The following is a 25389-nucleotide window of genomic DNA, read 5'->3' as shown; positions in this document are numbered from 1 at the left end:
TGACCCCAATAGATGGACATAGAACATTAAGCGCAGCACAGGCCCTTCGGCCCTCTATGTTCTGCCGAACTGTGAAACCAGTCTGAAGCCATTCTAACCTACACTATTCGATTAACATCCATAAATTTATCCAATGACCATTTAAATGCTCTTAAAGTTGGCAAGCCTACGACTGTTGCAGGCAGGGCACTCCACGCCCCTACTAGTCTGAGTAAAGAGCCTGTAGATAATACAATTTCTGATAAATTGCTGGGTAAATGGACAGATTGTGACTGATGGAATTTCACAACCGTCAATCCAGCCATGCTGTAATTGTCAAGATTAGGGTGGTGCTGAAAAAGCACAGCAGGTCAGGCAGCAACGGAGGAGTAGGAAAATCACCATTTCAGGCATTCGGAACGTCTACTTTCCTGCTCCCCGGATGCTTCCTGACCTGCTGTGCGTTTCCAGCACCACACTAATCTTGACTCTAATCTCCAGCATCTGCAGTGCCCACTTCCACCATGCTGTAATAGTGTCTGGGCAAAGTTATGATAGATCCCAACTGTTCTTCATGCTGGTAACTTGATATGTCAGATTTATTGCTACTTGTTGAAATCAAGCATGGTTTTCAATGGCATTCAACAGCCGTGACTTGGCACATCCGCTTTTGGGCTACTGGCTTCCAGCCACTCCCTATATATATATTGACTCTTCTTCACATGGTTATTGTTTGAAATAAATTCAGTTGCATTGCAAAACAGTTAGGCACTCAGTGACTCATGCTACTTTTTTAACCTCATCGCAAGTCTGGGTGTCAGTGGTTGGGCCAGCATTTATTACCCACTCCTTCATTGTCCTGGAGAGCTGCCTCCTTGAACTGCTGCAGTCCGTGTGGTGGACATAAAAACACAGTGAATCTAAGGAGAGAGTTCCAGGATTTTTATTAAGCAACGTTAAAGGGGTTACAAGTGGTCGTGTGACAGGAGTCTGCATTTTGTATCTCTAGGTGGGTTTGGGAAGAGCTGCTGAAGGAGCCTTGGTGAATACTGCAGTACATCTTTTAGTTGGGTATACTGCTAATTACCAACTTCTCGCCAGAGTAAATGATTGGCCCCTTTGATAATGACTGAAACTCTTTTGAAACTTTGGCCAATTATGTAATCAGTGGAATGTTTTGTAGCAATCTTATCAGGGATCCAAGGCTAAGTTACAACATTGTAGAATTTTAAAATCCAGATGTTCTTGTTTAGTGATCCTGTGCAACGTATCTGTGCATTTATCTCAATGATTCAAGTATACTTTTTCTGTTGTAGGTGCCACATGAATGCAAGCTCTTGTTAAAAAAAAGTTTTTCACGTGTCCCACTGATGAGCTAAATTGTTCAGTAGTTGTTTGGAGCGTGTCTGTTTTTATAGAGATTTTTTTAATCCATTGCCTGACTCAAAATATGTTGTAATAAATGTAAACAAAATCTGTTTACAACTTGAGAAGTGTTGACCCTATCATATAGGGAAAAAGTGAGGACTGCAGATGCTGGAGATCAGAGCTGAAAATGTGTTGCTGGAAAAGTGCAGCAGGTCAGGCAGCATCCAAGGAGCAGGAGAATCAACGTTTCGGGCATGAGCCCTTCTTCAGGAATGAGGAAAGTGTGCCAAGCGGGCTAAGATAAAAGGTAAGGAGGAGGGACTTGGGGGAGGGGCGTTGGAAATGCGATAGGTGGAAATGCGAAGGTGAGGGTGATAGGCCGAGTGGGGGTGGAGAGGTCAGGAAGAAGATTGCAAGTTAGGAAGGTGGTGCTGAGTTCGAGGGTTGGGACTGAGACAAGGTGGGGAGAGGGGAAATGAGGAAATTGGAGAAGTCTGAGTTCATCCCTTGTGGTTGGAGGGTTCTTAGGCGGAAGATGAGGCGCTCTTCCTCCAGCCGTCTTGTTGCTATGGTCTGGCAATGGAGGAGTCCAAGGACCTGCATGTCCTTGGTGGAGTGGGAGGGGGAGTTGAAGTGTTGAGCCACGGGGTGGTTGGGTTGGTTGGTCCGGGTGTCCCAGAGGTGTTCTCTGAAACGTTCCGCAAGTAGGCAGCCTGTCTCCCCAATATAGAGGAGGCCACATTGGGTGCAGCGGATGCAGTAAATGATGTGTGTGGAGGTGCAGGTGAATTTGTGGTGGATATGGAATGATCCCTTGGGGCTTTGGAGGGAAGTAAGGGGGGAGGTGTGGGTGCAAGTTTTGCATTTCTTGCGGTTGCAGGGGAAGGTGCCGGGAGTGGAGGTTGGGTTGGTGGGGGGTGTGGACCTGACAAGGGAATCACGGGGGGAGTGGTCTTTTCTCCTGCTCCTTGGATGCTGCCTGACCTGCACTTTTCCAGCAACACATTTTTAGTCCTATCATATAGGGTTCCATTATTGTTAACAGACAAACCAGCAGAAATCACAATCTTCAATTACCTGTCTAAGTGGCAAGAATTTGAGGATACTGAGCTACCTGAGAATTTATACTTTTTAAAACCAGTGATGCAGGTGATCACTGAGCTAATTTAAGATTGGATGTTTCAAAATTAATCCATGGCAAATGCCTGTCACTGGCTAGGCCAACATTTATTTCCAAGATTTAGTGACCATAATATTGTCCCAGTCAGGATGGTGTGTGGTTTGGAGGAGCGCTTGTAGATGGTGTTCCCATGTATCTGCTGCCCTCATCCTTGTAGGTGGCAAAGAGCGGGTTTGGAAGGTGCTGTTGGAAGATCCTTGGTGCAGTGCACTTTGTAGATGGTGTGTTCTGCTGTTGCCATGTACCGATGGTTAATTGAACATCATAAATCTGCGATGGCATGTCCAATGGCAAACTGCTTTGTCCCGGGTGGTGTCGAGCTTCTTGTGCTGATGCTGCACCCATCCAGGCAAATGAGTATTGTAGTATTCCATCACAATCCTGGCTTGTCTTTGACAGACTTTGAGGAGAAAGTGAGGTCTGCAGATGCTGGAGATCAAAGTTGAAACTTTATTGCTGGAACAGCACAGCAGGTCAGGCAGCATCCAGGGAACAGGAGATTCGACGTTTCGGGCACAGGCCCTTCTTCAGGAATGAGCAGAGAGTGTTCAGCAGGAGAAGATAAAAGGTAGGGAGGAGGGACTTGGAGGAGGGGAGTTGGAAATGTGATAGGTGGAAAGAGGTCAAGGTGAGGGTGATAGGTCGGAGTAGGATGGAGGCGGAGAGGTCAAGAAGAAGACTGCAGGTCAGGAAGGCGGTGCCGGGCTGGAAGGATCCGGCTGAGACAAGGTGGGGGGAGGGGGGATGAAGAAACTGGTGAAGTCCAAGTTCATCCCCTGCGGTTGGAGGGTTCCCAGTCGGAAGATAAGACGCTCCTCCTCCGACCGTCGGGTTGTTGTGGTTTGGCGGTGGATGAGTCCAATGACCTGCATATCCTCGGTGGAGTGGGAGGGGGAGTTGAAATGCTGTGCCACAGGTTGGTTGGGTTGGTTCGTCTGGGTGGCCCAGAGGTGCTCTCTGAATCGCTCCGCAAGTAGGCGGCCTGTCTCCCCAATATAGAGGAGGCCACACCGGCTGCAGCGGATGCAGTAGATGATGTGGGTGGAGGTGCAGGTGAATCTGTGGCGGATATGGAAGTTTCCCTTGGGGCCTTGGAGAGAAGTGAGGGGGGAGGTGTGGGCGCACGTGTTGCACCTCCTGCGGTTGCAAGGGAAGGTGCCGGGAGTGGTGGTTGGGTCGGTGGGGGGTGTGGATCTGACAAGGGAGTCGCGGAGGGAGTGGTCTCTACGGAAAGCTGATAGGGGAGGGGAGGGAAATATATCCTTGGTGCTGGGGTCTGTTTGGAGGTGGCGGAAGTGACGGCGGATGATGCGCTGTACATGGAGATTGGTGGGGTGGTAGGTGAGGACCAGTGGGGTTCTGTCCTGGTGGTTGGAGGGGCGGGGCTCAAGGGCGGAGGAGCGGGAAGTGGAGGAGATGCGGTGGAGGGCACCGTCGACCACGTCGGGGGGGAAATTGCGGTCCTTGAAGAAGGAGGCCATCTGTGTTGTACGTATTTTGAACTGGTCCTCCTGGGAGCAGATGCGGCGGAGACGAAGGAATTGGGAGAATGGGATGGCGTTTTTACAGGGGGCAGGATGGGAGGAGGTGTAGTCCAGGTAGCTGTGGGAGTCGGTAGGTTTGTAGTAGATGTCCGTGTTGATTCGGTCGCCTGAGATAGAAACAGAAAGGTCTAGGAAGGGGAGGGAGGAGTCCGAGACTGTCCAGGTGAATTTGAGGTCGGGGTGGAAGGTGTTAGTGTAGTGGATGAACTGTTCAACCTCCTCGTGGGAGCCACTTCCGCCACCTCCAAACAGACCCCAGCACCAAGGATATATTTCCCTCCCCTCCCCTATCAGCTTTCCGTAGAGACCACTCCCTCCGCGACTCCCTTGTCAGATCCACACCCCCCACCGACCCAACCACCACTCCCGGCACCTTCCCTTGCAACCGCAGGAGGTGCAACACGTGCGCCCACACCTCCCCCCTCACTTCTCTCCAAGGCCCCAAGGGAAACTTCCATATCCGCCACAGATTCACCTGCACCTCCACCCACATCATCTACTGCATCCGCTGCAGCCGGTGTGGCCTCCTCTATATTGGGGAGACAGGCCGCCTACTTGCGGAGCGATTCAGAGAGCACCTCTGGGCCACCCAGACGAACCAACCCAACCAACCTGTGGCACAGCATTTCAACTCCCCCTCCCACTCCACCGAGGATATGCAGGTCATTGGACTCATCCACCGCCAAACCACAACAACCCGACGGTCGGAGGAGGAGCGTCTTATCTTCCGACTGGGAACCCTCCAACCGCAGGGGATGAACTTGGACTTCACCAGTTTCTTCATCCCCCCTCCCCCCACCTTGTCTCAGCCGGATCCTTCCAGCCCGGCACCGCCTTCCTGACCTGCAGTCTTCTTCTTGACCTCTCCGCCTCCATCCTACTCCGACCTATCACCCTCACCTTGACCTCTTTCCACCTATCACATTTCCAACTCCCCTCCTCCAAGTCCCTCCTCCCTACCTTTTATCTTCTCCTGCTGAACACTCTCTGCTCATTCCTGAAGAAGGGCCTGTGCCCGAAACGTCGAATCTCCTGTTCCCTGGATGCTGCCTGACCTGCTGTGCTGTTCCAGCAATAAAGTTTCAACTTTGACAGACTTTGACACATGTTGGAATAGCTTTCTTTTCATAGGAGAGTCTTCTGGGTTTTTTCTTTCCTTGTTGGGATACAGCATCACTGGAAAGTATCAGTTCCTTTTGAACTGATTGACACTGTCATTTCAGAGGGCAGTTGACTCTAGCTTTGAGTCTGGAGTCCTATGTAAATCAGTCTCCTCCTAAGACTTTCCCCAAAGGATATCAATGAACCAGATTTTTTTTTACTACAATTGATACTTGCTTGCCACTTGTTTTTAATTCTACAGTTTATCTGCCATGGTTGGATTTGAACCCATGCCTTCAGAACTTTGGCCTGGATTAATAATCCAGTGTCGTCATTTTTAAAGTAAAAGGTAAAGTCACCATAGTTGTACCAGGGCTGCTCTTTCAAACAACTGGTGGTTTAACCTGAGAGTCACTGTGCTTCTGGCAAGGGTAGAGGTAGAGAGTCAAGCCCTTCATGGTAACATCAGCTGGTGCGGGAATTGGACCCATGCTGTTGGCATCACTGCATAACAAACCAGTTGATCAGCCAACTAACCTAAATGATCCCTTGATAAAACTGTCATCGTCCCAGAGGACAATAAGACTGCTCCCTGATTAGAGAGACATGATTGGTTAGTGAGTTTTGAGAAGATTTGTAGCTCAGGTTGAGGTTCTGGCTGTAGCTTTGCTCACTGAGCTGGAAAGTTTGTTTTCAGACGTTTCATCACCAACATCAGCAAGCAAACCTCCATACAGACATGACTGGTAGTGAGTTTAACCTGAGGGTCACCATGCCTCAGGCAAGTGATCAGGTTGAGAAGGTGTCAACTTCCTAGTGAACTCAGCAAGTGCGGGACCTGAACCCATGCCATTGGCACCACTCTGCATCACAACCCAGTCTTCCAGCCAACTGGTTAACCAACCCAGCTACACTGCCACTAAACTCGGCTCGATTTGGTCTATGTGCCATGTGCAGTAGCAGACCAGTGCTTATTGTTCCATTTTAGATGTACTCATTACAATTGGGTCATTGCCCAATGTTAAGGTGATGTTTTTATATCAGCTGTGAAACTATATAACATTCTGTCTATGAGTTGAAGAACTCATTGATATATTTAAGATAAAGAAATGGAGATGTTTGTATATTTTAGCAGTGCGGGTGTATTTGATTTAAATGCTCACAAATTAATATTTTAGTTTGAGACTTTTTGTGCCCAGTTTTGGTATCCATTTCGAAAGAGGGATATACTCACTTTTGAAGGTGGGGTATTGAATATTCTCTAGATTGAGTAAAATGGGCCGATAATCTCTGGAGTTTAGAAGAATGAGAAGTGAAACAGAAGACTCTGAAGGGGCTTGAGAGGGTCTTCCCACCCACCCACCTCACATGTCTCTGGAGTCTAAAATACAGGGTATGTCTCAGGATAGAAGTCAATTTGTTTAGGACTGAGATGAGAAGAAATTTCTTTGATAGAGGTTGTGAATCTTGTAGATTCTCTACCCCAATGGATGCATACTTAAGGCAAAGATGACTTTTGTAGTCTCTGAATAAGGGAATTGGAACAGGAAAGTGGAGTTGAGGTATAAGATAATGAATAATCATGTTGAATAGCAGAACAGGCCTGAGGGGCTGATTGACCTCCTGTGGATCCGGCATGATTTGAAGTTTGAATGTGCCCCTCTCACCAATTGTCTATACTGTGTCAAAATGAAATCTGCTTCAATAGTTTCTCACCTAAACATCTTTTTACCTTTTATTAATTTGTATTTAATTATTGGAACAAAATGTCCAGATTATTTGTCTTTTAGAAACTGATGAAAACAAATGGCTTTGCCAATGACTTTTTTATTGGTTTGATTCTTTGAGTGTGTTGGAGAGGGGCATTTCTCAAAACAAAATTAGAACCTTAAATTAAATTCAATCAATTAGAACATTATAACAATAACTTATTCGGTTGTTTGTAATGGAGCAAACATTATCCCAGGCTAGTAACTTCCTAATGTCAGCTGTGACTCAGTTTGTGATTTAAGTGGTAAGTGTTTTACAAAGGTGTGGAAATAAGTCCCACTCCAGGCTGTGAACTCTATAAAATCCAAGCTAACTCTTTAGTTCCTTTCTGAGTGTGCTGCACTGTCAGAAATGCTATTCCAGGTGAAACGTTAAACCAAGACACACTCTGCCTGTTGGGTGGATACAGATTACTCCATAGGAGGATGTTGAAGAACAGGATTGTCATTCCTGTTTCTGGATTAGTGTTGCTGGAAGAGCACAGCAGTTCAGGCAGCATCCGAGAGGCAGTAAAATCGACGTTTCGGGCAAAAGCCCTTCATCAGGAATAAAGGCAGAGAGCCTGAAGCATGGAGAGATAAGCGAGAGGACGGTGGGGGTGGGGAGAAAGGAGCATAGAGTACAATAGGTGAGTGGGGGAGGGGATGAAGGTGATAGGGCGGGGGTAGGGTGGAGTGGATCGGTGGAAAAGAAGATAGGCAGGTAGGACAAGTCATGGGGACAGTGCTGAGCTGGAAGTTTGGAACGAGGGTGAGGTGGGGGAAGGGGAAATGAGGAAACTGTTGAAGTCCAGTGGGCGCAACGGTGGCATAGTTGTTAGCACTGATGCCTCACAGCGCAGGGACCCGGGTTCAATTCCCGCCTCAGGCGACTGACTGTGTGGAGTCTGCACATTCTCCCCGTGTCTGCGTGGGTTTCCTCCGGGTGCTCCGGTTTCCTCCCACAGTCCAAAGATGTGCAGGTCAGGTGAATTGGCCATGCTAAATTGCCCGTAGTGTTAGGTAAGGGGTAGATGTGTAGGGGTATGGGTGGGTTGCGCTTCGGCGGGTCGGTGTGGACTTGTTGGGCCGAAGGGCCTGTTTCCACACTGTAAGTAATCTAATCTAATCCACATTGATGCCCTGGGGTTGAAGTGTTCTGAGGCGGAAGATGAGGCGTTCTTCCTCCAGGCATTCTGGTGATGAGGGAGCGGCAGTGAAGGAAGCCCAGGACCTCCATGTCCTCGGCAGAGTGGGAGGGGGAGTTGAAATGTTGGGCCACAGGGCGGTGTGGTTGGTTGGTGCGGGTGTCCCGGAGATGTTCCCTAAAGTGCTCTGCTAGGAGGCGTCCAGTCTCCCCAATGTAGAGGAGACCGCATCGAGAGCAACGGATACAATAAATGATATTAGTGGATGTGTAGGTAAACTTTGGATGTGGAAGGCTCCTTTAGGGCCTTGTATGGAGGTGAGGGAGGAGGTGTGGGCACAGGTTTTGCAGTTCCTGCAGTGGGAGGGTGGGTTGTAGGGGGGGGGCGTGGATCTGACCAGGTAGTCACGGAGGGAACGGTCTTTGCGGAAGGTGGGAGGCAGAAAGGGGTGGGGAGGGAAATATATCCCTGGTGGTGGGGTCTGTTTGGAGGTGGCGGAAATGTCGGTGGATGATTTAGTTTATGCGAAGGTTGGTAGGGTGGAAGGTGAGCACCAGGGGCATTCTGTCCTTGTTACGGTTGGAGGGGTGGGGTCTGAGGGCGGAGGTGCGGAATGTGGACGAGATGCGTTGGAGGGCATCTTTAACCATGTGGGAAGGGAAATTGCAGTCTCTAAAGAAGGCCATCTGGTGTGTTCTGTGGTGGAACTGGTCCTCCTGGGAGCAGATACGGCGGAGGCGGAGGATTTGGGAATACGGGATGGCATTTTTGCAAGAGATAGGGTAGGAAGAGGTGTAATCCAGGTAGCTGTGGGAGTCGGGTTTGTAAAAAATGTCAATGTCAAGTTGGTCGTCATTAATGGAGATGGAGAGGTCCAGGAAGGGGAGGAAGGTGTCAGAGATGGTCCAGGTAAATTTAAGGTCAAGGTGGAATGTGTTGGTGAAGTTGATGAATTGCTCAACCTCCTCGCGGGAGCACGAGGTGGTGCCAATGCAGTCATCAATGTAGTGGAGGAAGAGGTGGGGAGTGGTGCTGGTGTAATTGCGGAAGATCGACTGTTCTATGTAGCCAACAAAGAGACAGGCATAGCTGGGGCCCATACGGGTTCCCATGGCTACCCCTTTGGTCTGGAGGAAGTGGGAGGATTCGAAGGAGAAATTAAGGGTGAGGACCAGTTCGGCCGAACGAATGAGAGTGTCAGTGGAAGGGTACTGTTGGGGCCGTCGGGAGAGGAAAAAACGGAGGGCTTGGAGGCCCTGGTCATGGTGGATGGAGGTGTAGAGGGATTGGATATCCATGGTGAAGATAAGGCATTGGGGGCCGGCAAAACAGAAGTCTTGGAGGAGGTGGAGGGCATGGGTGGTGTCTCGAACGTATATGGGGAGTTCCTGGACTAGGGGGGATAGGACAGTGTCACTGTAGGTAGAGATGAGTCCATTGGGGCAGGAGGATGCTGAGACAATGGGTCGGCCAGGGTGGTCAGGCTTGTGGATCTTGGGAAGGAGGTAGAACCGGGCAGTGCGGGGTTCCCGGACTGAGGTTGGAAGCTGTGGGTGGGAGATCTCCTGAGGTGATGTCTGGATTAGTGGTGCTGGAAGAGCACAGCAGTTCAGGCATGACCAGGGCCTCCAAGCCCTCCGTTTTTCCCTCTCCCGACATCCCAAACAGTACCCTTCCACCGACACTCTCATTCATTTGGCCGAACTGGTCCTCACCCTTAACAATTTCACCTTCGAATCCTCCCACTTCCTCCAGACCAAAGGGGTAGCCATGGGCAGACGTATGGGCCCCAGCTATGCCTGTCTCTTTGTTGGCAACGTAGAACAGTCGATCTTCCGTAATTACACCGGCACCACTCCCCACCTCTTCGACCACTACGTTGATGACTGCATTGGCACCACCTCGTGCTCCCGTGAGGAGGTTGAGCAATTCATCAACTTCACCGACACATTCCACCCTGACCTTAAATTTACCTGGACCGTCTCTGACACCTCCCTCCCCATCCTGGACCTCTCCATCTCCATTAATGACAACTGACTTGACACTGACATTTTTTACAAACACACCGACTCCCACAACTACCTGGATTACACCTCTTCCCATCTAAAGAAGAAGATGGCCTCCTTTTTTAAAGACCGCAATTCCCCTCCCACGTGGTTAAAGATGCCCTCCGACGCATTTCATCCACATCCCACACCTCCGCCCTCAGACTCCACCCCTCCAACTGTAACAAGGACAGAACGTCCCTGGTGCTCACCTTCCACCCTACCAACCTTCGCATAAACTAAATCATCTGCCGACATTTCCGCCACCTCCAAAAAGACCCCACCACCAGGGATATATTTCCCTCCCCACCCCTTTCCACTTTCCGCCTTCCGCAAAGACTGTTCCCTCCGTGACTACCTGGTCAGGTCCACGTCCCCCTACAACCCACCCTCCCATCCTGGCACCTTATCCTGCCACCACAGGAACTGCAAAACCTGCGCACACATCACCTCCCTCACCTCCATCCAAGGCCCTAAAAGAGCCTTCCACATTCATCAAAGTTTTACCTGCACATCCACTAATATCATTTATTGTATCCGTCGCTCCCGATGCAGTCTCCCCTACATTGGGGAGACTGGACCCCTCCTAGCAGAGCGCTTTAGGGAATATCTCCGGGACACCCGCACCAGTCCACCACACCACCCTGTGGTCGAACATTTCAACTCCCCCTCCCACTCTGCCGAGGACATGGGCCTCCTTCACCACCGCTCCCTCACCTGGAGGAAGAACGCCTCATCTTCCACCTCGGAACACTTCAACCCCAGGGCATCAATGTGGACTTCAACAGTTTCCTCATTTCCCCTTCCCCCACCTCACCCTAGTTCCAAACTTCCAGCTCAGCACTGTCCCCATGACTTGTCCTACCTGCCTATCTTCTTTTCCACCTATCGACTCCAGCCTCCCCCCGCCCCTGCCCCGACCTATCACTTTCATCCCCTCCCCCACTCACCTATTGTACTCTGTGCTACTTTCTCCCCACCCCACCCTCCTCTCACTTATCTCTCCACGCTTCAGGCTCTCTGCCTTTATTCCTGATGAAGGGCTTTTGCCCGAAACGTCGATTTTACTGCTCCTCGGATGCTGCCTGAACTGCTGTGCTCTTCCAGCACCACTAATCCAGAATCTGGTTTCCAGCATCTGTAGTCATTGTTTTTACCTTATCATTCCTGGTGCTGAGTTCTCAAGGTCATTCAAGCAGCCTTTATCTGGTCGTCATCACCTTGCTGTTTGCAGAATCTTGATGTGTGGGTCATTGCCACATTTCCTACATCATATCAGTGTCGTTTTACCTCAGCAGTCACTCAGTGGCTGCAAAGCATTCAGTGTTTTCTAAAGTTTTGAGGTGTGTGCGCGCGCACGCATGTTACTCAAGGGTTAAGTTTCACTAATTTGTTTTTAATACTTTCTAAATGGTGGCAAGGTCACCAGCTTGTCTTAAAGATATGTTAATACCGAGTAGTCTGCAATGATACACACTGGCCATTGGCCACCAGTAAATCAGAACTTAAAGAACAACGCTGGGTTCTCAATCAAATGTGACAATGAGAAAAGTCTACTTTCTTTTTAAATAGGGCAACATATCTATTTATCAGCAAAGATTAATGGAGAACTTGTGGTCAGGCCATACACCCCTGTCTCCAGTGACGATGATAAAGGCTACGTGGATTTGGTGGTCAAGGTAAACAAATGGGAATGGAGTTTGGTTTGTCTCTGCCTTGTTCATTTATCACCCACTCTCCCACATGCTCTCTAACACACACCCAGACATCATACGTGCATACTATAAGGTATGGACACTGCAAACTAGAAGAGGAACATAAGAGCAAGAGTAGGCCATTTGGCCTTTTTTGAGCCTGTTCCTGCATTCAGTAATTTCCTGGCTAATCAGCTGCATTTTCCCATCTGATCCCCATATCCTTTTACTCCTATGTCTATCAAAACATCTATCCAACCCAACCTTAAATAAATGTAAAGACCCACCTCCACTGTTTTCTGGAGGAAGAGGATTCCACACCCAAACAGTCGACTAAGAAAAGAAATTTCTCCCCATCTGTCTTAATGCCTTATTAAATTATGTCCCCTCGTTTTAGACACCCCGACAGAAGGATATGACCTTCACTCTATCCAGTCCCTATGGTCTAACTCGTGCCTTGTATAATTTTACCAAGACTTCGTTATTTTAACGTTCTATTCCCTTTGAAATACAAGTCAACATTCACTTTGCCTTCTTTATTACCTGCTCAACCTGAATGTTAGCTTTGTGATTCACGGACGACAACCCCAAAATCCCTGTACTGCAGCTTTCTGCCGTCTTCCTCCATTTAGATAACACAGGCTCCAACTTGTTCCTGCCAAAGTGTATAATATTACGTTTTTCTACGTTATATTCCATCTGTTAAGTTTTTGCTCACTCGCTTAACCTGTCTAGATGCCTCTGCATGTTCCTGGTGTCATCCTCACACTTGCCTTTCCATCCTTTCTGTATCATCTAGGTTCCAGTACATTTGCTTGCCCAAGTCAATAATGTATATTGTAAATAATTGAAGCTCCAGGACTGATCCCTGTGGCACTCCAATATTTACAGTTTGCCATCCTGTAAATGTCTCACCTTATCCCAACTCATCATCCTCTACCCATAAGCCAATCCTCTACCTTTTCAAATATACTTCATCCCACATCATTGGCTATTATCTTCAGGACCCTCATGTGGCCTCATTGAATGTTTTTTGGAAGTCCAAATATGTCACATCTACTGGTTCAGTTTTATTTATCCTGTTACATGTGAAATTATTCTAGTAAATTAGTCAGGCATTGATTTCCCCTTTACTAAGCTATGCTGACTATGCTTGATCATGTTATGTATGTCTAAATGCTCTGCTATTAGATCCTTTTATTATACACAGTTGGTTAGCAAACTGGCTGATAGTTTCCTGACTTTTGTCTGTGTCCCTTTTGAGTAAGGGGTTAACATTAATGGTTTTCCAAACTTCCCGGAGTTTCCACAATCTCAGGATTCTTGGAACAATACTACCAGTTCATCCACTTTCTCAATAGCCATTTCCTTTTAATATTCTAGGATGCAACCCACCAGGTCCACAGTACGTATTGGTCCTTAGCCCCAATAGTTTCCCTAGTACTTATTCCCTAGGATAGTTATTGCATTTATTTCCTCCACACCTTTTGCCCCCAGATTATTTTGTATTTTTGGAATGTTATTAGTGTCATTTACCCTAAAGGACTAATCTAAAGTCTTCATTCAATTCTTCATTTCCTCATTCCCCTTTGTTATGAATGATTATTCATTGCCACTTCTGCTCTACAATAGCAACACTGTAAAATACAGTGGAAATATTTTAACTGTTGCCATAATCCAATGCAATTTGAATAGTTCACGAATAAAAAGATGAAGCTGAAGAAAACTCCATCTTTGCTCCATCACTCCCCCCATGAGCCCTGAGCCAATCAATGACACCTGTTACCATTCTTCAGGTGCCATCTCTTCTTGGCCGGACCCACCCTGCCAATAGGCTGCCATTACTGACCCACACTCATCCTGCAGCCAGGAGGCCCCAACTCCGGGCCCACCGCAACCAGGAGCTGTCGTCACTGCCGCCATCTCACCAATGTCTGCAGTCCCCCCCTCCACAATCTGGAATCCTTGGCTCTGCTGAAGCTGTCACCTCGCCAATGGCAGGAGACCCTGCTGTGGGCCCATCACAACCAGGAGTCCCTGGCTCCGCTGCCAGCTAAACCGCTGCCTAGCCAAGAGACCCGCTCCAACTGCTCCCCTCCGCAATGTCACTCCTACAGGTTGTTATTGAATCCTGGGTTCCGGATTGGTTGATATCCAAACAGCTGACAGGACGCCAAAGCAAAACAGCACATCAAGTTGACCACCATGTCTGCTGCCATGTTATGTCCCCAGCCTCATTCTCTAAGGGGCTTGTGTTCACTTTGACTCTCCCTCTTATGCATTTACAGAACATCTTAGAATCTTTTTTATATTACTTATTAGTTTACCCTCTGCTTATTTTCTCACTTTTTTCTTTCATAAATGTTTTTTTTAAACTTTCACAATCCTCTATTATACCACTAACCTTTTCCACATTGCATGTGTTTTCTTTCTTTCAATTTGATATAATCCTTAACCAACCGTGGATAGCCAAAGAAATTTATCTTCTTCCTGAAATCCTCCTTCACTGGGATAGATCTCTGTTATGAATCATGAATTATTTCCTTAAATGTCTGCCATTGTTTCTCAACTACGTTTTCTGCTAAATTCCCTTATCCAGTCCATTTTAACCATCTCTGCTCTGATTTCCTCAGTAATTACCCTTATTTAAGTTTAGCACAGTAGTTTCCAGTCCAGGTTTCTCACCCTTGCTTTGAATGCTACATATAACCATGTTATAGTTGCTGTTTCCTAGGGAATCTTTTACTCAAAGACCTGCCTCATTACACACACACATCTGAAGTAGCCTGATCCCTGGTTCTTGGAAACTGTCAGGAATACACGCTCTGAATTCTGTATTGCCTCTACATTTAGTTTAAATCCCTCTCTTCTACTCTAGTTACTCCATTTACCTGGACACTGGCCCCAAAATGGTTCAAGCAAACCCAGTCCCACAAGAACTGCTCCCTCCCAGCCTTGTGCCAGTGCCCTGTGGACTGAAACCCATTCCTCCCACACCAATGAAAACAAAAATGCTGGAGGTCGCAGTGGGTCAGGCAGCATCCAAGGAGAGAGAGCAAGCTGATGAAGAGTTGCCTAGACTCAAAATGTTAGACTCTCTCTCCTTGGATGCTGCCTGACCTGCTGGGATCTTCAGCATTTCTTTTTGTTTTCAGATCAGATTCCAGCATTTGCAGTAATTTGCTCCTTCTCACCCTCAATCTTTTGAGGCACACATTAACTCCTTGACTGTATTTACCTAATGACAAGACACCTGTGACTCAGGTGGTAATCCTGAGATTATCGTCTTGGTTGTACTGCTATCTAATTTTGGCTCCTAACTGTTTAGAGTATTTGAGGATAGCATCTTTGCTGTTCTACAAATGTTGGTTCCAATTTGGAGGATGACAACGGAATCACTTCACTCCCACTCCAAGTTCTTTAATCTTGGTTCTGGGTAGGCAATACAGCCTTTGGGACTTGCACACTTGTGGCTGCAGAGAATGGTATCTACCATCTTAATTACAATCCCCCTACCATTCTAATCTATTTCCTCTCTGCACCCTGTATGGGCATGGCCCCCTGTACCATGTTGCAGTGGTCAGATTGTTTAGCCTCCTGGTAGTCTCCGTTCTCATCCGCAGCATGCAAAAACTCCACATCTGTGCCACAGTTACAGGGACTAAGACTGCAGGTCCCCATATCTGCCTGACCTACAGCCACACCTTCCTGTCCCTGATCACAGATCACATTTGTATTACATTCTGTGAGGGGTGTGCTCATCTCCTGGAGCAAATTGTCCAGGTAATGTCCCCTTCCCTGATTCTAGCTCCTCAACTCAGATCCTCCACCTACAAACACTTAGTCCACAGCAGCACCCACTTACTACAGCAGCAATACATCATCCATCCTGCCATCTCTATCCTATTTCATTTAATCTATGAATTGATTAATCTATACTGTTAAAGCACTTGAATCCTCACACTTAATGTACCTGAGTCACATTGTGGTTTACTACATCACTTTGCCAATAGTCTCCTCTCTGACCCCTTGATCCAAGCTTTTTATCCTGCCCTGCTCCCTTCCCAATCAAAACATACTATTTTGAGCCTTAATAAAATAAATGTTGAGCATTTACCAGATACTTCCTAATTAAATAACAACATCTTTTCCCATAGCAGAGCAAAAATCAAGTGCTTAGAGCTGAAAAACACCTCTTTCTCTTTCTCCCCAGAACAGCCTGAATCACTTAACTCTGGCACTCTCATACATTTGCTCTATGTCAGCTAGTTATATATGCTCTTGACACGCAGGTCTATCTGAGTCATGTAATGGGGATCCACCTTCTGCTGCTGCTTAAGCTACTTTTACACTGGAAACTTCGGAAAAGTCCCTGTGTAATGCTGGTGACTACAGAAATTCAACAGTAGCTTTCAGTTTAATACCAACTGCAAACTAAATTGGATACTAATTGTAAACTAAATTTATATGAAGTAAACATTTACACTTTCTTAACCAGCAATGCAGACACACAGTTCCAGCCCTGCAATGCATGAGCTCAGTTTTTGCTTGGCTCCTCTGTCAAATCTCTCCTAATGTATTTTCTGTGATCTCACCGCCTTAAAATCAGAGAGGGGTTGAATCAGTGCAGGTGGAGGCCATTTGGCCCACGGTGCTTGTACTTTGATTTTAAGACCTCTCCAGTGAGTCTCACTAACTCCTGCTCTTTCCCCATGGCCATACAAATGTTTGTTTGAGCTCTGTGGTTCTTGGTAGAGTTTGTGTCAGTTCCGGTGCTAAATTGGGTTGGATTTGAACTGATCTGTGATTTAACCAGCATGAGCCCAGTATTGCTGCTGAAATCTGCATGTTATGAAAGCAGCAGTTTCACGTTAAAGGCAAGCATGTGGAGGATGAGTTAACAATTGATTTTTCTACTTCTAACGTTGTCACTAGGAATTGCTCTCAACAGTTCTGTTTTCCGGTCTCAGATTTATTTTAAAGGTGTTCACCCCAAGTTCCCTGAAGGGGGTAAGATGTCCCAGTACCTGGAGAGTTTGAGAATGCAAGATGTGATCGATTTCAGAGGGCCCAGTGGCTTGCTTGTCTACAAGGGGAAAGGTAAACGAGAGGCTCCATTTTGTTCTCCTAGTTTCTCCGTCTTTGTCGCTTGGGTTCCGATAATGCTACCTTCCTCGAGGGGCCTCAGAAATATCCACCGTTCTCTTCAACTGAGCTCACCCTGCCACCGTAGTTGACAGGGTCCTCAGCCATGTCTGCCCCCTTCCTGTACTACTTCACAATGATAAGATCCTCCTTGTCCTCACCTACCATCCCCAGCATCCACATCTAAAGGATCATTAGCCACCGTTTCTGCCATTTCCAGCAGGATGCCACCACCAGACACACATTCCCCTTCCCTCCCTTGACAGTATTCCACAGGAACTGTTCCTTCTGGGACAGCCTGGTTCACTCTTTTCCCCCATTCCTACACGTCCACAGCACCTTCTTCTACAATTGCAGAAGGTGCAACACCTGCCCGTTTAAGTCCTCCCTTCTCACTACACAAGGTTCCAGACACACCTTCCAGTGATTTACCTGCACTTCGCTCAATCTAGTCTACTGTACTGGCTGCTTACAACGCGGTCTCCCCCACGCTGAGACAAGGGCTCCCATTTTGCGGGACATCTACGTTCTGTCCGTGTGAAAGATCCCAAGCTTCTGGTTGCCTGCTGCTTCAACACACCACCCTGTTCCCTGGCCAACATCTCAGTCCCGCGCTTCCTGCAGTGCTCCAGCGAGGCTCAAAGTCCAAAGATGTGCTGGTTAGGTGAATTGGCCACGCTAAATAGCCCGTAGTGTTAGGTGGATTAGTCAGGGGTAAATGAAGGGGAATGAATCTGGGTGGATTGCTCTTCAGAGGGTCGGTGTGGACTTGTTGGGCCGAGGGGCCTGTTTCCACACCGTAGGGAATCTAATCTAATAACTTCAGGGCATGTGTACCTTCTACCTTTACCCACTCCCACACTCCAGGCCCTACCATCATTGTCATCCACGAATGGATGCCATTAGCAGCCTAACTCTCTCCCTCTGTACTCTATCCATTGTTTACTCCTTTACTCCCCATCCCCAGTCTTCAGCACTTTCTTCACACCCATCAGTTCTGAAGAGGAGTCCCTGGACTTGAAACAGTAACTCTGCTTTTTCTCCACAGGTGCTGCTGGACCTGATGAGATTCTCCTCTGCTTTGTTGTATAATGAAAGTAAACATCTGGCCCAGCTAACGAGCAGAAAAATCCGTGAGATAAAGTGGTAACACTATTACTTTGCTTTAACTGACTGTGTGTTACCTTTTCTTTTAAAGGTCAGTTTGCCATTCGTCCTGATAAAAAATCTGAGGCCAAGGTTCAAGTGGTTAAACAAGTGGGAATGATTGCTGGTGGAACTGGTGAGCTTTTAATTGTATATTCATTGTGTTCATGTGGTGGGGAGAATCCAGAGGGAAAAATGTGTGTATGAATAGACTGAGGTTATGGTTGTTGGGTCAAATGGTACTCTCTTGTGTGGGATCACTGCTGGGGTAAACCCTTCAACCGCTGCTATGTACTCTAATCCATTTATATTCTATTTCAAATCTTTATCCAGTTCATTTCTGAATGTGCTAGTTTCTGCCTCATTCCCTAGCTTCCAAGTTCTAACTGCCCATACAAATATTTGTTCCAACTCCTATTATCCATCCTTACAGTTAATCAGATTTCAGAATTGTGAGCGAACTAGATTGTTTTCTGTATTGTAAGAAAGCCAGGGACCTCAGAACTTAGAATCATGGAGTGGTAGAATCCCTATCGCGTGGAAGGAGGAGATCTCTGGAGTCCATACTGATTGTATGAACAGCATCCCATCCAGACCCACTATCCAATCCCTGTAATCTAATATTTCCCTTGGCTAATCCACTTAGCCTGGACACTATGGGGAAATTTAGCATGGCCAATCTAGCTACCCTGCCCATCTTTGGAATGTAGCAGGGGGGAAACCGGAGCACCGAGAGGAAACCCACGCAGACAGGGGAAGAATGTGCAAACTCCACACAGACAGTCGCTGAGGATGGAATCGAACTCAGGTCCTTGGCACTGTGAGGCAGCAGTGCTAGCCACCCAACCTGTCTTATTCAACCTTCTTTTGTGCCACTTGTGGCTGTCTTCCCTCCAAGTCAGATGACTCCAGAGCTCTAAACCAAGTCAGCATATGCTGTGCGGTAACGGAGGAATGCTGCACTGTTGCTGGAGCTATCTTCTAGACGAAACAAATCGAGGCTCCCTTCCCCGTGTGGGCATGAAAATACCCACTGGCTCAATGCTGAACAACAGCAGAAGAATTTGTTCCCTGAACTGCACTTGGTGCAAAAACGCTGAGTTGCTGTGTGTGTATGTTTTCTCATACTCCAATGGCAACTATGCCCCAAAAATACGTGAAGGACTTGGGGACATGTTGAGGATTTGGAAAAGGCTATAGAAAGGCAGCTGTTTCTGTGTGTCTGCATTTTAAGGCTGATGAGTGTGATTTTTCTTTAACCTTTTTCAGGTATCACTCCCATGCTGCAACTGATCAGGGCGATTGTGAAGGATCCAGAAGATCAGACGATCTGTCACCTGTTGTTTGCCAACCAGGTATGGCTGGTTTTCTTTGCTGGTCAGATGAGATGTTGGACGGTTTGATAATCGATGAGGATTTCTGCTGGTTTGCAAGGGTTCTCTGAATTTCCACAAAACAGTTTTCCTCCAACACTTACTCCTCTGTCAACATTGACTCAAATAGATGATCATCCTTTTGGATGTTTGAGGAAGCTTATTGTTTGAAAGTCGATTGCCACATTTCCTGGATTACAGCTTTAGCACTTGGGAGTACGTTGTTAGTGTAAAACATTTTGGAGATATGTTGAGGTAATGAAAGGCACTATATAAATGCAACTAATTATTTTCAAGTGCTTCGTGACTTCCCTGCTCTTTTAGTCTCTTGGTCACATGTTGTAGGTTTTGTGTTTGGTGTAAAATTTTCAAAGCTGATTAACGTGGAACAGAAACAAAACTCCCCCCTTCGAGAGGATCACAATGTAATATTCCCTGGTTTGGTGTTGGAATTTTGTCCTGAACTTACCAAGTGAATTACTTATGTTGGCAAAAGTGAGGACTGCAGATGCTGGAAACCAGAGTTTAGATTAGCACTGAAAAGCACAGCAGGTCAGGCAGCATCCGAGGAGCAGGAAAATCAATGTTTTGGGCAAAAGCCCTTCATCAGGAATGTGAATTACGTTGTCCTATTCCCGTCAGTGTTCTTCTTGGGGGGGATTGACTTTGTCATTTTTGTTTCTTTCAGACTGAGAAAGACATTCTGTTGCAGTCAGAGTTGGAGGAAATCGAAGCTGAGTACCCTCACCGTGTTATAATATGGTACACCTTGGACAGAGCTCCTGAAGGTTAGAATTAGCATTAACAAAGGTCATGCCCCTTCCACTCACTGAGCTGCATTGGGTCCCAGTCCATCAACAGCAGGTTTTTAAAATCTTTATTAGCTGTAAAGCACTTTTATTTTTTTTAAAAAGAAAGTTAGTTTGCTCTTTGTTTTGAACGTTGAGCTGTTGTATAAAACGGAGGAGATTTAATCAAACACAAATTGATGAAATGCACTCTGCAGAGCAATGGAGCATTGTGAAAACTAACAGGAAGTGCAGCTTGTTTGATCTGATTTTTCTCTTCCTGCCTATTTGCTAGCCAATTGGAAGCTCTTGTTGATGACAAAATCGGCCAATAACTTAACAAAATGATTTAGCTCTCTTAGGAATTCACCTCCCTGAGAGACCCCATGCAAATTTGCCTACAGTGCAGTATGTTGAACCATGATATAATGAACTTTCACTGCAATGAATTTTCCGTTTTGTCTCCTAGAGAGTTTAAATGCCCAACCTGTGTTTGGCTGGGGGCAGGCATAATGAGGAAGAGTTTATCTTCCTCTTCTCTCACTTTTCCTTTATTTCTCTTTTTTTTTTAGGCTGGAAATACAGTGAGGGATTTGTGAATGAGCAGATGATTAAGGAACACCTTCCCCCAGCTGCTGACGATGTGCTTATTCTGCTGTGTGGCCCTCCACCAATGATACAGTTTGCTTGCAACCCAAACCTTGACAAGCTGGGTTATAGTCAGAGTTCTCGGTTTGTGTACTGAGAGTGAGAAAGTCTGGCTTATCCAATACAAACATACAGAAGTGAAAGGAAAGATTAACAGTCAGGATTCCTTTTCATCTAGGGTCCCACTTTATGCAAGATACCTAATTGATCTTAAATTGAGTTGTATCGTGCCAACATTATGCTCTATATTACAGCTGTAAAACTGTGCTTTTGAATAATGAGGCAGCCACATGGTAAAATGTCCTTGGACCTGCTCCTACCCCTTTACTGTAACTTAATGGAACAGATTTGGACACAGTTCTGGCATAGGTGCACTGAATAGGAGCATTTCTGAACAAATCTGGTGCCTTGCTTTTGCTCTGAGCTTGAGGTGTTTTGACTTTTGCATAACATTTATACTTGCAATGCCACAGCAATGAAGCAGAAGTTAGTGACATGGGTGACATTTAAAGGGGGTAGAGTTCTGGATTTGTATAGAAGACCCACACACTTTTTTGTTTCCCAGAAAGCAATGTTGGGGTTGACAAATCTAAATGAGTGGTGTATATAAAGAGAGTGACACCAGCTACCACATGACATAGGAAGGCACAACACTTTAAATTCCAAAAGTAATGGTCAATTCAGGTGAACACAATGCAGAGGAGAAGGGAACGTTGAATAGTTTTAATCTCCATATCAGTCATTAAGTTATTTCTGTTTTGTGTAAACAACCTGGGAGAAATTTTAAATAAACCCCACTTAATCTTCAGCTATTTGGCAGCTTTGAGTACTTGCTGTAGTTTTTTTTAAGATATGAAAGTGTAAGGAGAACGTGGGCTCTGTTCCCTGGTCAGTACTGTGCAATTTTGCAACATGTTAAATTGCTTAGGAAGTGAAACCTTTTTTAAAAGAAAAAAGATTTTTCTGTCCTGAGGTTATCAATTGTAAAATATGAATGGACAAGGCAATATCTGTGCTGGTCCAACCTTCTGAAGTTTGAGAACTGTTACAAGCAAGGGTATGCTTTTGTTGGTGCTGAAAATGTGTTGCTGGAAAAGCACAGCAGGTCAGGCAGCATCCAGGGAACAGGAGAATCGACGTTTCGGGCATAAGCCCTTTGTTGGTGAACATTTCAGTCAATAACTTGTTCAACCGCCTCAAGTGAATCAAATTTAGGTTTGCTGAGTGCTGCTTAATTCTAGGAAGCACCTGCACTGTGCCTCCATGTTGTCACTTCACCTCAGTCAGAGTGACTGATAATGGTTGATATATTTACCATAGAGTTATTTAGACAATTTTTGATGGTACAGATGAAGTAGAAAAGAGAAACTTACTCTGTGGAGTCACCTTCTGGACACAGCCTGCAACTGCACCGCAATAGTTGAACAAAATTCAATGGGCAATGTTGACACAGCAGCTCTGCATGAAGTTTTGCAGAAAGAAGTTAGCAAACTATCTTGACAAGGAAAAGTTTGAGGATAGGGAGCAGATACCACACGTAAGGCTTGCTGAATGAAGGAAGGATCACTGGACCCAAAATGTTAACTTTGTTTTCTCTCCTTAAGGGTTGAGAAGAGGTTGGAAAAACTCAGTGTTCACCGGAAGGGAGGAGGCCGGGGTGTGGGGGATAACTTGATAGAAGTCTACAAAAGTACGAGAGGCATGGATAAGGTGGATTATCAGCGGCTTTTTCCCAGGGTGGAAAGGTCAACTACAAGAGGGCACAGGTTCAATTGAGAGAGGGAAGGTTTAGGGGAAAATGTTTCAGAGGTGGGTGTTTGGAATGCACTGCTAGCAGAGCTAATGGAAGTAGTCACATTACCAACATTTAAGTATCTTGATAGACATGTGAACGGGAAGCAAACAAAGGTGTAGAAACCACTTATGGACCGTAAGCAGTGCATCTAAATAAGGACTAGGGACTAGTGTAGACTTGATGGGCCAAAGGACTTGTTCTTGTGATGTATTGTATTAGATTAGATTCCCTACAATGTGGAAACAGGCCCTTCGGCCCAACAAGTCAACACTGACCCTCTGAAGAGTAACCCACCCAGACCCATTTCCCTCTGACTAACCCACCTAATACTATGGGTAATTTAGCATGGCCAGTTCACCTGACCGGCACATCTTTGGATTGTGGGAGGAAACCGAAGCACCCAGAGGAAACCCACGCAGACACTGGGAGAATGTGCAAACTCCACACAGTCACCCAAGGAATGATCTGCCAGACTTAGTCATACAGCATGAAAACAGACCCTTCGGCCCAACCGGTCCATACTGACCATAATTCCAAACTAAACCAATCCCCCCATGCTGCACTTGGCCTATATTCCTCCAAACTATTCTTATTCACGTACTTGTCCAAAAGTCTCTGAAACCTTGTAACTGTACCCAAATTCACCACTTCCTCTGAAAGTTCACTCCACATGAACCACTTTGCATCTTTTAAAAAAAAGCCTCCCATGTCTTTTGAATCTTTCTCCTCCTCCCACCTTAAAATATGCCTTCCAGTCTTGAAATCCCTCACCTTAGGGAAAAGACACCTGCCGTTCACCTTATCTATACCCTTCATGATTTTATAAATCTTTGTAAGGTCACTTAGTGAGTTTGAGTTTGCCCAGCAGTTTGTTTTGGAAGGATTTTGTAGAATCGGTCCTATTCATCATTTGGGCTTTCCTGATTGAATTGTTGTGCTGCAATAAACTAGCTGATTGGACAAATGTCTCCCTTAACTACAGGAAACTAAGGTCCACCTTTGATTAAAGACTGTACAAAATTTAAAGGTCCTGAAAAGACTCTTATTTTTTTATTTCAATGTAATTTAAACATGGTTCGTAAAAATGCTGTTTCAGCTAATACTTGTCACAATAGGCTCGACCCTTTTTGCCATGAAGTGTCGGACGCTGAGGGGTTATAGAGGTTTATAAAATCATGAGGGACATGGATAGCGTGAATGGCTAAGGTCTTGTTCTCAGGGTAAGGGAGTCCAAAACTAAAGGGTACAGATTTGAAGTGAAATGGGAAAGATTTAAAACTGAAGTACAGGGCAACTTTATCACACACAGGGTGATGTGTATGTGTGGGACAAGCTGCCAGAGGAAGTGATGGAGGCTGGTACAATCGCGACATTTAAAAGGCATCTAGATGGGTATATGAATAAGAAGGGTTGAGAGGGATATGGGCCAAGTGCTAGCAGGTGGGACCAGATTAATATAGGATATCTGATCAGTGCGCATGAGTTGGACTGAAGTGTCGATTTTACACACTGTCTTATTCTGACTCTAATAACATTTTCCTGTATACTAGTTGATTTTATTTCAGTTAAGCTCTTCTTAGTTGAAAAAGCCTTTCCTGCAAGGGATCAGAACACCAAGAAACCACTGGATATTTTAATCTCAAATGATACTCCTTAGGCATTACCCAGTTATGTGCTGGTTTCACTTGAGACATTAAACTAAGGTCCTGCGTACCTTCTTGGGTGAATGTGGAAGAGGATTAGTGTTCTTTGAAAGTTCTCTGCATGAGGTAATGGTTTTGAAAGGGTTCATGTTGAAGACAGTATTGAGCTCCAGCAAATTCCATGAGGTCATACAATCTTGGATGGCATAAAGAGGAATGGAGCTGAAAATCATGTTTGAAGATGCTGATGTGTCGTCACTATCCCATCAGACTCAATATTACCTGTTACTCTCTCCACAGATGTTGAGTTTCTCACTATTTCTGATTTCTGCAGTAATTTGCTTTTAGTTTTGTTATAAGTACTGATTGACTAGTTAGTCTTTAATTGTCTATGTAACTTGCACCTGTTGCTATCATGTCATAAACTACACCGTGTTACTAAGACAAGTGCCTCTTCTTAAGACTCACTCATGTTTCAATCTCTAACATTGTTAGCCGACAGACTTTTAAATGCAATATAGAAAGGTGAATTTGAGCACTCCAGGGTTGGAGTGCATCATCATTTGGAGTAATGTAATTTTGATTTATGTTTTTGTCTACCTGTTTATAAGTTTCCGTTAATTAGGTTATATTTTTATTATAGTGCACCCATCAAGGGCTATCAAAATAATTTTGCTTTCAAAAGAGTAGAAATGTGGATTGGGGATATTGTGACACAAGGCAGAAGTGAGGACTGCAGATGCTGGAAATTAGTCTAGACTAGAGTGGTGCTGAAAAAGCACAGCAGGTCAGGCAGCATCCGAGGAGCAAGAAAAAAACAAAAAAAAACTATGTTTCGGGCAAAAGCCGTTCATCAGGAATGAACTTCATTCCTGATGAAGGGGTTTTGCCCGAAACGTCATTTTTCTTTTTTTGTTTTTTCCTGCTCCTCGGATGCTGCCTGACCTGCTGTGCTTTTCCAGCACCACTCTAATATAGATATTGTGATACAGTATAGTGTCCCTATCTCTGGGGCCAGGAGGTCAATGTTCAAGTCCCACCTTT

General features: G+C 45.9%; 1 protein-coding gene across 1 annotated transcript in view; it reads left to right on the top strand.

The window, feature by feature from the left end:
* LOC122559443 (NADH-cytochrome b5 reductase 3-like) overlaps nt 1-25155 on the top strand; it is a 35559-nt gene extending 10404 nt beyond the window's left edge. Inside the window, exons 4-9 of the mRNA XM_087997073.1 lie at nt 11686-11792; nt 16778-16907; nt 18151-18234; nt 19368-19453; nt 20160-20259; nt 20832-25155. Of these exons, the coding sequence (XP_087853199.1) occupies nt 11686-11792; nt 16778-16907; nt 18151-18234; nt 19368-19453; nt 20160-20259; nt 20832-21004 (680 nt within the window). The 3' untranslated portion in view covers nt 21005-25155. The remainder of the gene's footprint in view (nt 1-11685; nt 11793-16777; nt 16908-18150; nt 18235-19367; nt 19454-20159; nt 20260-20831) is intronic.
* The last annotated feature ends 234 nt before the right edge of the window (nt 25156-25389 follow it).

Source organism: Chiloscyllium plagiosum, unplaced genomic scaffold, assembly GCF_037043375.1.
Source record: "Chiloscyllium plagiosum isolate Xiang-an unplaced genomic scaffold, Cpla_swu_hap1 HiC_scaffold_19, whole genome shotgun sequence".
Classification (NCBI taxonomy): Eukaryota; Metazoa; Chordata; class Chondrichthyes; order Orectolobiformes; family Hemiscylliidae; genus Chiloscyllium; species Chiloscyllium plagiosum.
This window is presented reverse-complemented; position numbering and strand designations above follow the sequence as displayed.